The following is a 12566-nucleotide window of genomic DNA, read 5'->3' on the forward strand; positions in this document are numbered from 1 at the left end:
AGTAGAGATGATGCCCCGCGCGTTGCTGTGGGAACCTTGGTAAAAATATATGCGTAAATAGACGCTTGAAAAATTTAAAGTTTGTTGTCCACATGAGCTGTTGATTATTCACTTCAAATAGAAACTTGTGCGGGCATAGACTGGACCATGTTTATGTCTGAACACGGGCAGAGAAAAGAGATATAATATATAAACTTAATTATTTATTCATGTAAGACATTTCATTCAGTAAATTCAATGAACAACTAATGGTCTGAAGAGTCCTATCAGTAGGAATGTCTGGAAGACTGGAAGAATGACATAGTGCAACACAATTCTGAGTGTACAAGATGCGATATTGTAACCCATCCATTTCAAAAGAAACTGTAACCCATCCAAACAGAGCGGTTCCTTTTCATTCCCCTTCCCAAGCGAAGAGGAAAGGCAACCAGATCCCAGCGTCGACCACCGGCGAGGCTGCGGGTTCCCCGCCCCTCCTTCAGTCGCTCCGATGATGGGAGGGGGGACCCCAGTCCTTTCCCAGTTTGTAGATAGTTGTAGGGTTAGGTTTTCAGGTGGCTTCGTCCAGGTGGTGGCGGCGGAGCAGCGTCAGATAAATCTTCCTCAATTGGTTCCTCCACAGCAGTGCTTCTGGCGGTGCTATGGAGTTGGGGGACGTGTCTTCCTGGCGTCTCCTTGGAGCGACGGGGTCGGGTGTGGGTGTGCGAGATTGGCCGGACGGTGACGTCAATCTCGTCGTTCCTTTTTGTTCTCCGGCCTCTCCATCAGCTTGGTGGCGCCTCCTCCAGCGCCTTCAAGAGGATGGAAGGTCTTGTATTGGAGCTTGGTGGTCGCTGGTGGACATCTTCAGGGCGATCTCAACGCCGTCGAGAGGTTTGGCCTCATTTGTTTTTAAGGAACAGGCGGTAAACTTCTCCAAAAAAAAATCTGAGTGTACAACAATTCAGGAGCGGATGCATTATGCACACTAAAGCGAAAGTGTGCACCAAAGCGACACCTTTTAAATTTTCCATCACTATCTCTATCAAACATAGCACATCAGATAAGATCAATTATGCATTGCTGGAAAAAAATCTAGAAAGCCAAACTTTAATTTTGTGTGGCATATGTGTGATCGGAGAGCTTGCAGATACCAATGCAGTAATGCAATCTTCCTGCCTATATAAAGCACCCCGTTAGCAACCTTACAATTCAGGCGAAGAGGTTCAACGAACACAGAGAGCTCCTCTCCAAACCTCTCCCTTCTCCCCGCCAGGAGTCTAGGGTTAGAGAGAGAGAGAGAGAGTGAGACAAGAGCAAAAATAATCTCTCGCCCCACTGTTATACCAAGGTTGCATCCATCTCATATCCCTCTATATATCTTTGTATCACGATGGCTGGCCTATCCCTAGAGCACCCTTGGGCATTCGCCTTCGGCCTCCTAGGTATATACTATTCTCATCACGTATACAAAAGATTATTTCCTCGAATTACCCCATGTATTATGTTAGTTTCTTGTTTACAAGAGCTATTTGCTAGTGCAGTACTAGTAGACTACTTTGTGTCATTAAAGATCGGCCTTTTGCAACATCGATCTATATATCTTATTTTTGCTTGCCACTTGCCACTGGTTGATTGATGAATTGATGTAGCCTAGTACTAGCTCTAGTGACATCTAGCTCGGTGCACCATGAACCCATAAAGAAACAACAACAAAGCAAATTGCATATGTTTTTTCTCAAAGGATAAAGCGTATAAAAGAAAGATGTAAGTGTGTCCTGCAATTATCACAACTCATCGCTAACTTTGCTACTTTGCTAACTTTGTGCCGTGCAGGCAACATCATCTCTTTCACAAGCCTCCTGGCCCCCATGTAAGCGACAGTCTCTGTTTTCTTCTTCATTTGATTGATCATGTCAATATGTCCTCCCATAACTTATCTGCACATAATAAATTTATCAGACCAACATTCTACCGGATCTTCAAGAGCAAATCCACGGAGGGGTTCCAGTCGGTGCCCTACGTCGTGGCCCTGTTCAGCGCGATGCTGTGGATCTTCTACGCACTTGTCAAGACCGGTGAGGGCCTCCTCATCAGCATCAATGCTGCCGGCTGCGTCATCGAGACAGTCTACATCGTCATGTACCTCGTCTACGCCCCCAGGAAGGCCAAGATTTTCACAGCCAAGATCGTCGTCCTCCTCAACGTCGCCGGCTTCGGGCTCATCCTCCTCCTCACCCTCTTCGCCTTCCACGGCGAGACACGCGTCATCTCGCTCGGCTGGATCTGCGTCGGCTTCTCCGTCTGCGTCTTCGTTGCCCCACTCAGCATCATCGTGAGCCCTTTTTGACCGACAAACCTCATACTTCAGCTCATGACGTGCCCTCTTGTACATGTGTCAACTGACTTGATGTGTTCCTTTCCCCAGGGACGAGTCATCAAGACCAAGAGTGTGGAGTACATGCCCTTCTCCCTCTCCCTCACGCTCACCCTCAGCGCCGTCGTCTGGTTTCTCTACGGCCTGCTCATCAAGGACAAATACGTGGCGGTAATTTAAACATCATCCAGCCCTTCTATTAATTTGCCGATCGATACGCATTCTATTCGCAAGCATGAGCACTGACGAGTGGCAATTAACTTTTTGTTTGCAGCTCCCAAACATCCTTGGCTTCACCTTCGGGATGATCCAGATGGTCCTCTACATGTTCTACATGAACGCGACGCCGGTGGTGAGCGATCTGAAGGAGGGGAAAGAGGGGCTGAAGATGTCGGCGGAGGAGCACGTGGTGGTGATCAACGTTGGCAAGAGCGAAAAGAGCTCTGGCGCCGTGGTTCGCCCGGTCACCGAGATGGTCAAAGCCGTCCCGGCGGCGCCGGGGCAACAAGTGATGGCGCTGGACTCTGCCCGCTCTGTCGATGTTGTGTAAATTCACGCATGCAGGCTTGCCTCATGCATGAGTTCGTGCAAGCTTTAATATTCGTGCAGCTTTTTTGGAGGGTCACGCCTGCAGGGCATGCATGATGCTTCTTTTCTGTTAGATCAACATGTTGATTGTATGAGGCATAAGCCATTTAATAGCTGCTAACTCTGCTTTCACCAACCATAAAAAAAAACTCGGCTTTCACCGCGCCCATGATGATTAGAGGTTATTGCGATGATTAGAGGTTATTGCGATCCGTTGTTTCGTTTTGGTTTTATTTGCGCCGACAGGGTTTTAAATATGTTATGGTGGGTTTTTTTTCATTTATAGTATATCTGGTGTGCTAATAGAGACGACATTTGTTTTGAGAGGAGATTGGAGTTATTCGGTGCGGGGTTCTAGTGTCCTTAGTCCTTGCACATTTCGGCTTTGGTGTGAGCCGCTGGTCGGTGCGTGAATTCCTTGAGAGCTCATATTCATGCTGAAACCATGGAATTGTTGCTATACGTTCACATGAGTTGGCCCACAAATCTCTCGCTCGCTCATCTCGGCTCCTTGCTCCACTCGCCTGCTTAGCATTTTTTTCACCCACTCTACTTCTATCTTATAAAAATCTGGCTATTTTTTTTATGAAATCTTTAGTTAAATCAAAAGATGTTTACAGATTTTTGAAAAATCTTAGATTTTTCTAAAATGTCACACACTAAAAACACATGATTTTTTGAAAAATATTTGGGAATTTCTAAAATATTCATGGATTTCAGAAAATATTCACAAAAGTATTTAAAAAAGTTTACAAACTTTAAAAAATGTTCCGAAACATTGAAAATATTCAAGAGTTAAAAATATGTTGATTGATTTAAAAATGTTTAATGATTTGTAAATACGTTCAGAATTTTTAAATGTTCACAGTTGTCAATAAGCATTCATGAGTTAAATGTGAAAAGATAGAAAATGAATTAAAGAAAAGAAAAAATAAATGAAAAACAAGCATGAACCACAAACAACGACACACATCATTACAGGCAGGGCCCAGTGACCCCAACAGCCCTTGTTGCACCAGGAGGCTCCAAATCTAGGGGGCTTCATAGATTTTAAGTGTGGAGTGCAGGTGGGAGTATTGTAACCCATCCGGAGTTTCCTGGGAGGAATTTGCTCTATGTGCACTGCAGGAAAAACTACATCTGTCGAGCGTACACAAAAACTGCACATGCCCATGTCGAGTGTTATTTCACGGGGTGCTCGTCATACAGCTCAGTATGCCAAATACACCTAGAAAACACTTGATATATATACGGGACTCGGCATACAACCCAATACACCGAGCACCTTAAATAATTCACTCGGCACACACAAGGTACTCCGCATAATAAAAACACTCGGCCCACAAGGCACTCGGCAAATGTTTTACCACGAGTTCCCTTTGGCCGTAGTTGATGGAGCTGTTACAGTGGGCGTAGTATGTCAGTGCCAAGTATTAGAAGTATATTTTTCCAAGGACAAGCAGAACATGATATACATGCAGGACATCAAGTACATAACCATTCAGATGAAGGGCAAGGAACTTCATGACGTTTTACCATTTTACGGAGTTTGGATAATTGATCAAGAAACATTTAGCATTGCGCTTCCAATGTTCTTGTTGATGTTCGAATTACCACAATCATGCTTCGGGGTAGCAATAATATGATGTTTCAAGTAATGGTTGGGTTTGAAGATCACAAGAAATACACAAGGAACAATTTTAGAAATAGCAAGGAACTCAAGGTATAACAAAAACATGACCAAATCTGTGTTGGATGGAATGACAAGGATGTTGCCGATGACAACACAAATTATCGAGGGGCAAGGATAACATTTCTCATCATGAATTCGATTCACATCTTGGAAGAAGTCAAAATGTTGACGATGATCATGGCACATTTTGTCGAGAGGTTTCATGAAGATGTAATCGATCAGCGATGGCATCAAGCAAAAGGGGTGGTGAAGCGAAAGGTTATTGGAACCATAGATAAGATGCAATCTCGGAATCAGAGTTGTCTTTCAAGACAAACAATATGATGTTGAAAGCTCGACGTAAGCTTAGCACACTGTGCGAATTATGTTCCGGGGATGAAGAACTAGGTAGCAAGGTCAAGCGGACGATGGTGTAGCCAATCGGCTGGGAAATGATATGATTGAGTAGAAACTCGTAGCAACAAAGATTATTAAGAGTCATTGAACCGCAGTGCGGACTCGTTTCACTTATCGGTGTCCTCGAGTGGCAACCAACGCAGAATTCGGGAGAAAACTGAAATCTGTGAGAAGTAATACTTGATGAAGAACTCATAGGAAGTAATGAAGTTCCGTGATATTCTCGAGATACCAGAGGGTAATACTCCAAGTTAGATCAGAACAGAGGTTGGACTGGTGTATTGACATGCGGAAGACAAGTGATTTAACTTGTCTGGAAAATGGAATCAAAGGAGAACAACATTGTCGGAGCCATGATTGCAAAGGACCAAATCACAAATACAAGATGAATTTATACCGAGGGGGCGATTATTTTTACGAGAAGCTTCCATGATAAGATCTACATCATGTCCATGGGCATGAACACAAAGGTTCAATGTCGCCTCCCACTTCTCCAATGCACAAATTCTCATTCATTTCGCTGCTAAAAACGTTTTGAGTCTGAAAATTTACCTGACGAAATACCAGAAGAGTATGACCGACGAAAACTTTTGGGTTCACACAGATGGAAAAAGCATAAATGCAATCCATCGGGGCATTTTAGGAACCAATTCAACAAACAACAGAAGCAAGGGATACAACTTAGAAAGCGGAGTACCGAAGTCAAAGTAGACAATATGACTCGTCAAAGGCAATCACTACTAGGAAAATGCTTATACGCAGAACTTTACCAGTAGCGCCTATTTAGGCCCCCATGCTACTGGTAAGTACCAGTAGCGCTTGGCACAAAACGCGCTACTAGTATAACTTAGCAGCAGCGTTGATTTTGCTCGGACGCGCTACTGGTAAGTGTGCCACACCGGACCCCCAGGTCAAGATATATTAGCAGCGTGGGTTTGCTAGGCCACGCTAGCACTTGCAATGTAGTGGTAGCGGGGGTCACTGCATTGGGCTATAACTAAGCCCAGCCCACCTCCTCTGTAGACAACACCCAGAGAACAGCCTCTGCCACCGCTCCAAAAAAAAGAAGCGAACAGCCTCTCTGCCTCCCACGAACCTCGCCGCCGCCACCAACGCCGGACGATTCCGGCTACTTCCGGCAGCCCTCGCCGGAGCGCAGCACACCCACGAGCTCTCCTCGTGACGGTGCTTCCTTCCCTCCGGCCAGATCCGCTCTTCGCGGCCGCAAGCGCTAGCGCGCGACCCCTCCCCGCGATTAGGGTTTCGGCTGCCTCCAACTCCGGCGCGGTGAGCTCTCCTCTTCCCTCGATTCATGCCCTCTCCTCTCACCTTCTTCCTTCTCTCCCCGCCCCCTCACTTATTTCTTCAATTCGGTGCAGCAGCCACCCTCCTCCATGGACGAGGACGATCACCATGGCCCGCACATGGTCGAGCTCGCTGTCGTCTGCTCCGGTGCGGTGCTGGGCCAACAACCTCCGCCGCCATGGCTCCTAGCTTGGGTAAGCACCCCCAATCCAATTTGATAAGATTTTATGCCAAGCAGATGGCTATGGAGTAAAAAAATAAGAATATACTTAACGACAACGTCGAGGATTCGATTGGTGTCTGATGATTAATTACTAGTGGTATTTATTGAGCAAGTTCTAGTAGGAATCTGAAGGAAGTTGTCGTTCTTGTTTTCTTATTCTGTTTGGTTCATGGGTTCAGGAGTAGGAATAAAATGATTGCATTACCCGTCTTGAGAAGTAGAATATGAGGATTATTCATGCACTGAACTTGTCTCGTCGTGGGATGTGGGCAAACAAAACAATGATACTTAGGATATCGTAACACCACTTTCCTCTCCCTCCATCGAGTTTGTACTTTAGCATATGCAACCTAACGGTGTATGACACACAACAGTGCCGGCCGGTGTTTAGCAAAGTGTTTCAGTTTCAGTTGTGCAAGTTGTAGCCTCTAATTCTGAAATTTCCTGAACCCAGGGGTTGGCCATCAAGTAACAGATATGGAGCTACATCACAGTTCCAAGGTTCTCATGCCCCTGGTCTCCAGAACGACCATGTACAACAGTTACATAGTTGCTCCTAGCTTGGGTAAGCACCCCCATCCCCATGGCCATCTGCTTGGCAGAAAATAACATGCACTCTTATTTAAGTCATTGATGTAGTGGGTTGCATGCATCATCCTTTTTAGGAGACTCGCTGAGATTCAACTTTAGGACACTGCCATTCTTTGAAGATGATACAATTGTTTCTATTTGGGTGTACCTATATATGTGTGTGTAACTGTGTACATTGCCACCTATACTTTTACAAGTGTCTGCACTCTGCCTATTTTCCATGCATATTTTGCAGTCAAATTTGATTACATAATTAGCAAGTTGTGTTTGTGAACAGAGTTTAGGAAGAAACATTACCTTCATCAAACAATGGCCCTTCTGTTGATAATACAAGGTAATATGAATTTCCTTACAGAATCAGTCTTTTTTTAGTGTTTTCAGAAATGAACTTGCTACTTTGTTGTCTTGTAGTACTAATGGATCACAGGCAGCACAATACTTCACCACCAGCAATCCTAAACACTCGGATCCTTTCTCTGCCAAAGAGAAGTTTATTCATGCCAAGGTGCTTGCGAGTTGTTCTTTTGCAATTGCTTCTCTGCACTTCTCCCATTATTAGCAAATAAGTGTTGAGGACAAAGTTGTCTCCAGATATCCCGATGGGAAACTGATTGGGTAAATGATTCATGGTAGTTTATAACTCGAACATTTCTTAGGCTAAATACAGTTGTTGCCCGTCACGATTAGTTGCCAGATGGTACTTGTGCGATCCACTAATCATGTTAAGCCCTTGAAAATATTTTTGTTCTTTATAGTTGCAACCTTAGAGTTCCAGAAAAATTGTCTGTAGGTTGTATTCACATTGACAAAGTTGCTTCAAGTGCTTTTATTTAGTTTCCGTGGTCTATAAACTACATCAGGATTGACTTGTTATGTATACTCACTTCATGCAGTTCATTTATACTACAGATGCTATATGTGAACTATCGAAGTTGACTTCTGTGATGTCCATGAAGCTAAGTGAGCATTATAATGCATGGACTAGAATTTATATAGCCTGTCAGCCGGTTTAGAATGCATTTTGTAGTTTAGAATGCATTTTGTAAAGTCAATATCTATCCTTCAGTTTCATGTATCATATTGTCATATATTGAGCTCTTCAGTAGTAAATATATCATCTTAAGAGTGTACTGAAGCTCGATTTGGATGCTGACGTGTACTAACAAGTTTTCACTTTCCCGACGTGGGCACCGGGGTGATCGGCGCGGACTTCCTCGTGAAGCCCGGCGGCCACATCGCACACATGATCGTCCAGGTGATCACGACGCGGAAGGTCGCCGAGGTGGAGGACCTCGACGCTACCGTCCGGGGGGAGGAAGGATTCGGGTCCACCGGCGTGTGAACTCCGAGCCTTGGTAGATACATCTAGAGAAGCTGTTTGTTTAGGTTGGTGGTGAACACTAGGGAAGGTACCCACGTTTCGATGATGGTTGTGTGCGTCTGATATTAAAGGGATTCTTGTGATATCTTTCAGTTGAGATGGTTTTGTGACCTTAGTTTATTTTGCACTGGATGTGTCTCTAATTTCCATCCATTGAGTACTGCATCTAATTTTTATTTTTTTAATTCCTAATTAGCTAGTAGTAGCATGGGGGAAAAGGTGCACGCTACTAGTCCTAATTAGCTAGTAGTTGTGACAGCCTGGATTTTGCCTTCTCTCTTTTTCCGGACTTGCCTTCTCTCTTTTTCCGGACTTGGTTATCACCGTGGTTTTTGCCCTGATTTGATTTGGGTTTTGAATCATTTCAAATGGACTTGTCACTTGGGCATATCCTTGACTTTCACCCAAGTGACCTATCTACCTTATTCTTCCAAAAAATTCCCAAAATAATCAAATGAATATATTTCTAAAAGAAAAATATTCATTTTCCTCTCTGAAACTCACTTCAGAAACTTGTGCTCCAAAGCAACCCCCGTTTTTCTTGCTTAGAAAAATCTGAGATAAATCATGAATATTCTTAGAACCTTGTCACACCTTCCCATGCAAAAATATTGCATCACTTTTTGTAATATTTTTGTTGTAGAAAATCTTTTCACTTCTGGTCCAGAAATGCACTTTGTACAGCAAGTGCATTTTTCCTTGAGCTTTTAGGCTTGAGGTTTCTTGAGCTTAAGCACCCTCCTAAGAAACCCTAAACCCCAGGAGATCAGCCCTAATGGCCTTCTAGAAGGTGGCCAAACTTGGCGACCAAGTTTCTGATCAGAAACTTGCCAGCTTGGTAGAGTCAAGTCCGGTCGGCCTGGGCATGAGCCATCACCTCTCCTAGACCAACCACTGCACGGACGAACGCGTAGACAAGGTTTGGCCGCTCCTGGGCGTCATTTTGACCATGCCAGCTTGGTGACCGCGTGAGGACACGGCGCCTGGCAGCGTCTCGACGCGCTCTGGTTGGCGCCCTGTCTTCTGTTTCGCGCGTGCTCGTTCCAGCGCTCGCCGCCGGCTGCCGCATCGCGGCACAAGCCACGACCCATCACCCTTGACCACTCCCTGGCGCTCGCCGACGCCGGAGCCGCCGCAGCAAGCACGGGCGCGTCGCGGCCAAAACGCCACAGTGTGCGCGTGCGCTTGTCCACTTCCCCAACCGCCTCCTGTGCTCGTCCGCGAGCGTGGGCAAGCTCCTGCGTTGATGCTGAGCGTTTGCCCCCTCGCGTTGGAGCTTCTCGTCGCCGTTCGCCGCGTGTCCAGAGGGCTCCGGTGGCGATACGTCCCCCCCTTTGCTCCGGCTATATATAGCGTGCCCCTCCTCGTTTTCGAGCCAAGCACCACTCCACACAACCCCCACGAACATGTAGAACGACCATAGCTCGGTCGGGCAGGCCTCTGGCCGTCGCCCCGACCCGAGGACTCCGGCGATCCCCGCAGGCCAGCCGCCGCTCTCCAGGGCTTCTCGAGCTCAAGCAGCTCCTTGGGCGGGGCCTTGGTGGTCTGTTGGTGCTGCCTGGACCCCTCTGAGCCTTCGGAGCCGCCTCTAGTGCCGTCTTCAACCTCTCCGGGGAACCCCGTCCGCCACCGAAGCTTGCGAGCTCAACTGCGAGCAGCTCCATCCATCCCAAGCCAAGCTACGGGTACGGGCAGGTGCGCCACGAGCCCCACTTCAATCCTATCCCTCTAGCCTAGCCCCAAACCCCCTCGTCGCCAGCGTAAGTTCCGGCGAAGCGCCACCCCCCTCTGATCTCGATCCCCCCCTCTCTCTCCTGACGGGCGGGGACCAGTGTCAGCCTCACCACTCACGCCCGAAGCGGTACGAGTGGAGGCGCACTCCCGTTTTACGCCTTCGACGTCACCCCCCTGGTTTCTGTTTAATTCGAATTTAATTCAGAAATTTGACTAAACTTTGACCAGCCACCATTTCTAAACCATAAGTCCAAATGAATTGATTCTTTTTGCATTGTCTTTGTGACAGAAAGCTCTAGCAGCACACCAAAGGGTGGATTTTTCTCTGCGGTCTAGAATTTCTGGTGATTTTCAGAATGTGTTTTGACAATTATTTTTGTGGTTTTAAATTATTTTCAGAGGGAGAAGCTTGTCTTGAAGCAAACCAAGAGGAGTGTGATCCTCCTCTACACTAAGGCAAGCCACACCAGCATTTGGATGGTGTTATTTCAATATCTATGATTTTCTACTTGAATATGACTTCTTATTTGCATTTAAAATTTGATAAATAATTTTGGTAAATTGCTAGTTACTTTATTCTGCTAGATGTGTTTGTTTTAGTTACTGGTTGAATGCATGAACCTGTTTGGTTAATTAGAGTAAGATTTGTACTATGCATATTGCTATGGAAACTAATGGTAGAAATTTTTAATAAGTGATATTTTCATTTAAATAAAGAACTAATAAAAATATTGCTTGATGATAAAAATGAGTTATAACCAGAGAGTTTTGATCTTTAGTATTGCAAGATAATTATGTGGTTAAGTTTGATCCATGAATATGAGTTGTTTGCTTTGCATGCTGAGTAGTTGCATGAGAAATGTTTATATCTTGTTATTGATAAAAAGTTTTTATCAATGTTAAACTGGATTAAGTTCAACTTGAATATGATGTTGATCACATCATGGTGCCACTGAATCGGGTTTTAATTCAGTGCGACCACACTTACCTTATGGGAAGGTCTTGATTCGGTCCTTTGTTGTGGCTCTCACAGGTGCCTCCTGCGATGGAAGGTTATGGGCGTGCATACCCTGGCCCGGTAGGCAGACATAACCTTATGTGCTCGTTTTTGTTTTTATGGTACCTTGTCCCCGTTTGGGACCGTTTTGCCACGACGGTGGCCGTTGGTGTCTTTGGTAGACACGGGGCCACCCAAGACCTAGTCCTGAGAGGGAGATGGTCGGAGTGGCAGGGAAGAGTGCATGACAAAGGGAGGGTTTCGTTGGAATAATTTGGTCCACCCGAATGGGATTGCGAGGCCAGGTATTCCGTAGTGTGGGTAAAGTGCGCTACCTCTGCAGAGTGTATTTAATCTATCGATAGCCGCGTCCTCGGTTATGGGCAAGACTCGGGAGTAAGTCACACCATGGATCAACTTTTATAGTAAATCTTGCAAACTGAGTGATTGTTGTGATGCATTGTTTCGGGGTGAACCTTGAACACTCGAGGTGTTCATGAGTATTTGGTTTCAGGTGTGACCCCGATGTGGTCACCATTTGGTTACGAGGTAACCGTCTGGTAAGCGAGTTCGTGTGACTCGATGTTCGTTTTGTTTGTTTGCATTGCATCCGTAGTATTTCTTGCATTGAATTAATCGGATTAACTATCATGATATTGTCTGTCATCGTGCTTATGTTTGTTGTGAGCTTGCAAGTACATTCAATGTACTGACCCGGCGTGTTATGCCAGCTTTCAGGCAAGTCGGTTCGCATCGGAGCGCATCTCGTGTTTAAGCCGTGTCCACGTCAGTATCCCTGTGCTATGGAGTTCCACTTCGTCGTTCTTCCGCTGCCGCATAGTTCGTGCGATCGAGGCCCCGTAATGTTCATTAAATAATGTACATACTGTCCAGCAACACCGTGTGTGCCGCTTGGCCTCGTATATCGATGTAATATCAGACCTATGTAATCCGCTAGCATAAATCAAGCGGTTGTTTCTGTACCATGTTGTTGTGTATTGCCAGAAGACTCCATCTCTGGGCTGGCAATGCAGGGTAAACCGGTTGCTCTGAGCCGGGGTGCCACAACGCTTGGTATTAGAGCCCCGCTGATTGTAGGACACGCTAGACCAGTAGTGCGTTAGTAAAACGGTAGATAGCTTCATTTGAGTGCCGGTAGCCATAGAAATTGGTTGTTGCATTGCATGCATGTTTAATTGTTGTTATTACTAACCGTATGGTTTGTGAGTGTAGATGGCACCAGTACCGATCTTGTACCATCCTGAGCCAGCTCCGTACACATCGCCACACTTGCTTCAGAAC

General features: G+C 45.7%; 1 protein-coding gene across 1 annotated transcript; it reads left to right on the forward strand.

Moving 5' to 3' along the window:
• Positions 1 to 1129: 1129 nt before the first annotated feature.
• Positions 1130 to 3229, forward strand: LOC109780504 (bidirectional sugar transporter SWEET13). The gene is made up of 5 exons (XM_020339087.4): positions 1130 to 1424; positions 1816 to 1852; positions 1942 to 2314; positions 2408 to 2527; positions 2631 to 3229. The coding sequence occupies exons 1-5, from the start codon at positions 1373 to 1375 to the stop codon at positions 2904 to 2906; spliced, it is 858 nt and encodes a 285-aa protein (XP_020194676.1). The 5' UTR covers positions 1130 to 1372; the 3' UTR covers positions 2907 to 3229.
• The last annotated feature ends 9337 nt before the right edge of the window (positions 3230 to 12566 follow it).

Source organism: Aegilops tauschii, chromosome 6 (genome assembly GCF_002575655.3).
Source record: "Aegilops tauschii subsp. strangulata cultivar AL8/78 chromosome 6, Aet v6.0, whole genome shotgun sequence".
Lineage (NCBI taxonomy): Eukaryota > Viridiplantae > Streptophyta > Magnoliopsida > Poales > Poaceae > Aegilops > Aegilops tauschii.

Coding starts and splice junctions, on each gene's coding strand:
- LOC109780504 (XM_020339087.4), top strand. CDS start 1,373: ATGGCTGGCCTATCCCTAGAGCACCCTTGGGCATTCGCCTTCGGCCTC. Junction 1,425..1,815: donor ATTCGCCTTCGGCCTCCTAG/GTATATACTATT, acceptor TGTGCCGTGCAG/GCAACATCATCTCTTTCACA. Junction 2,315..2,407: donor TTGCCCCACTCAGCATCATC/GTGAGCCCTTTT, acceptor TCCTTTCCCCAG/GGACGAGTCATCAAGACCAA.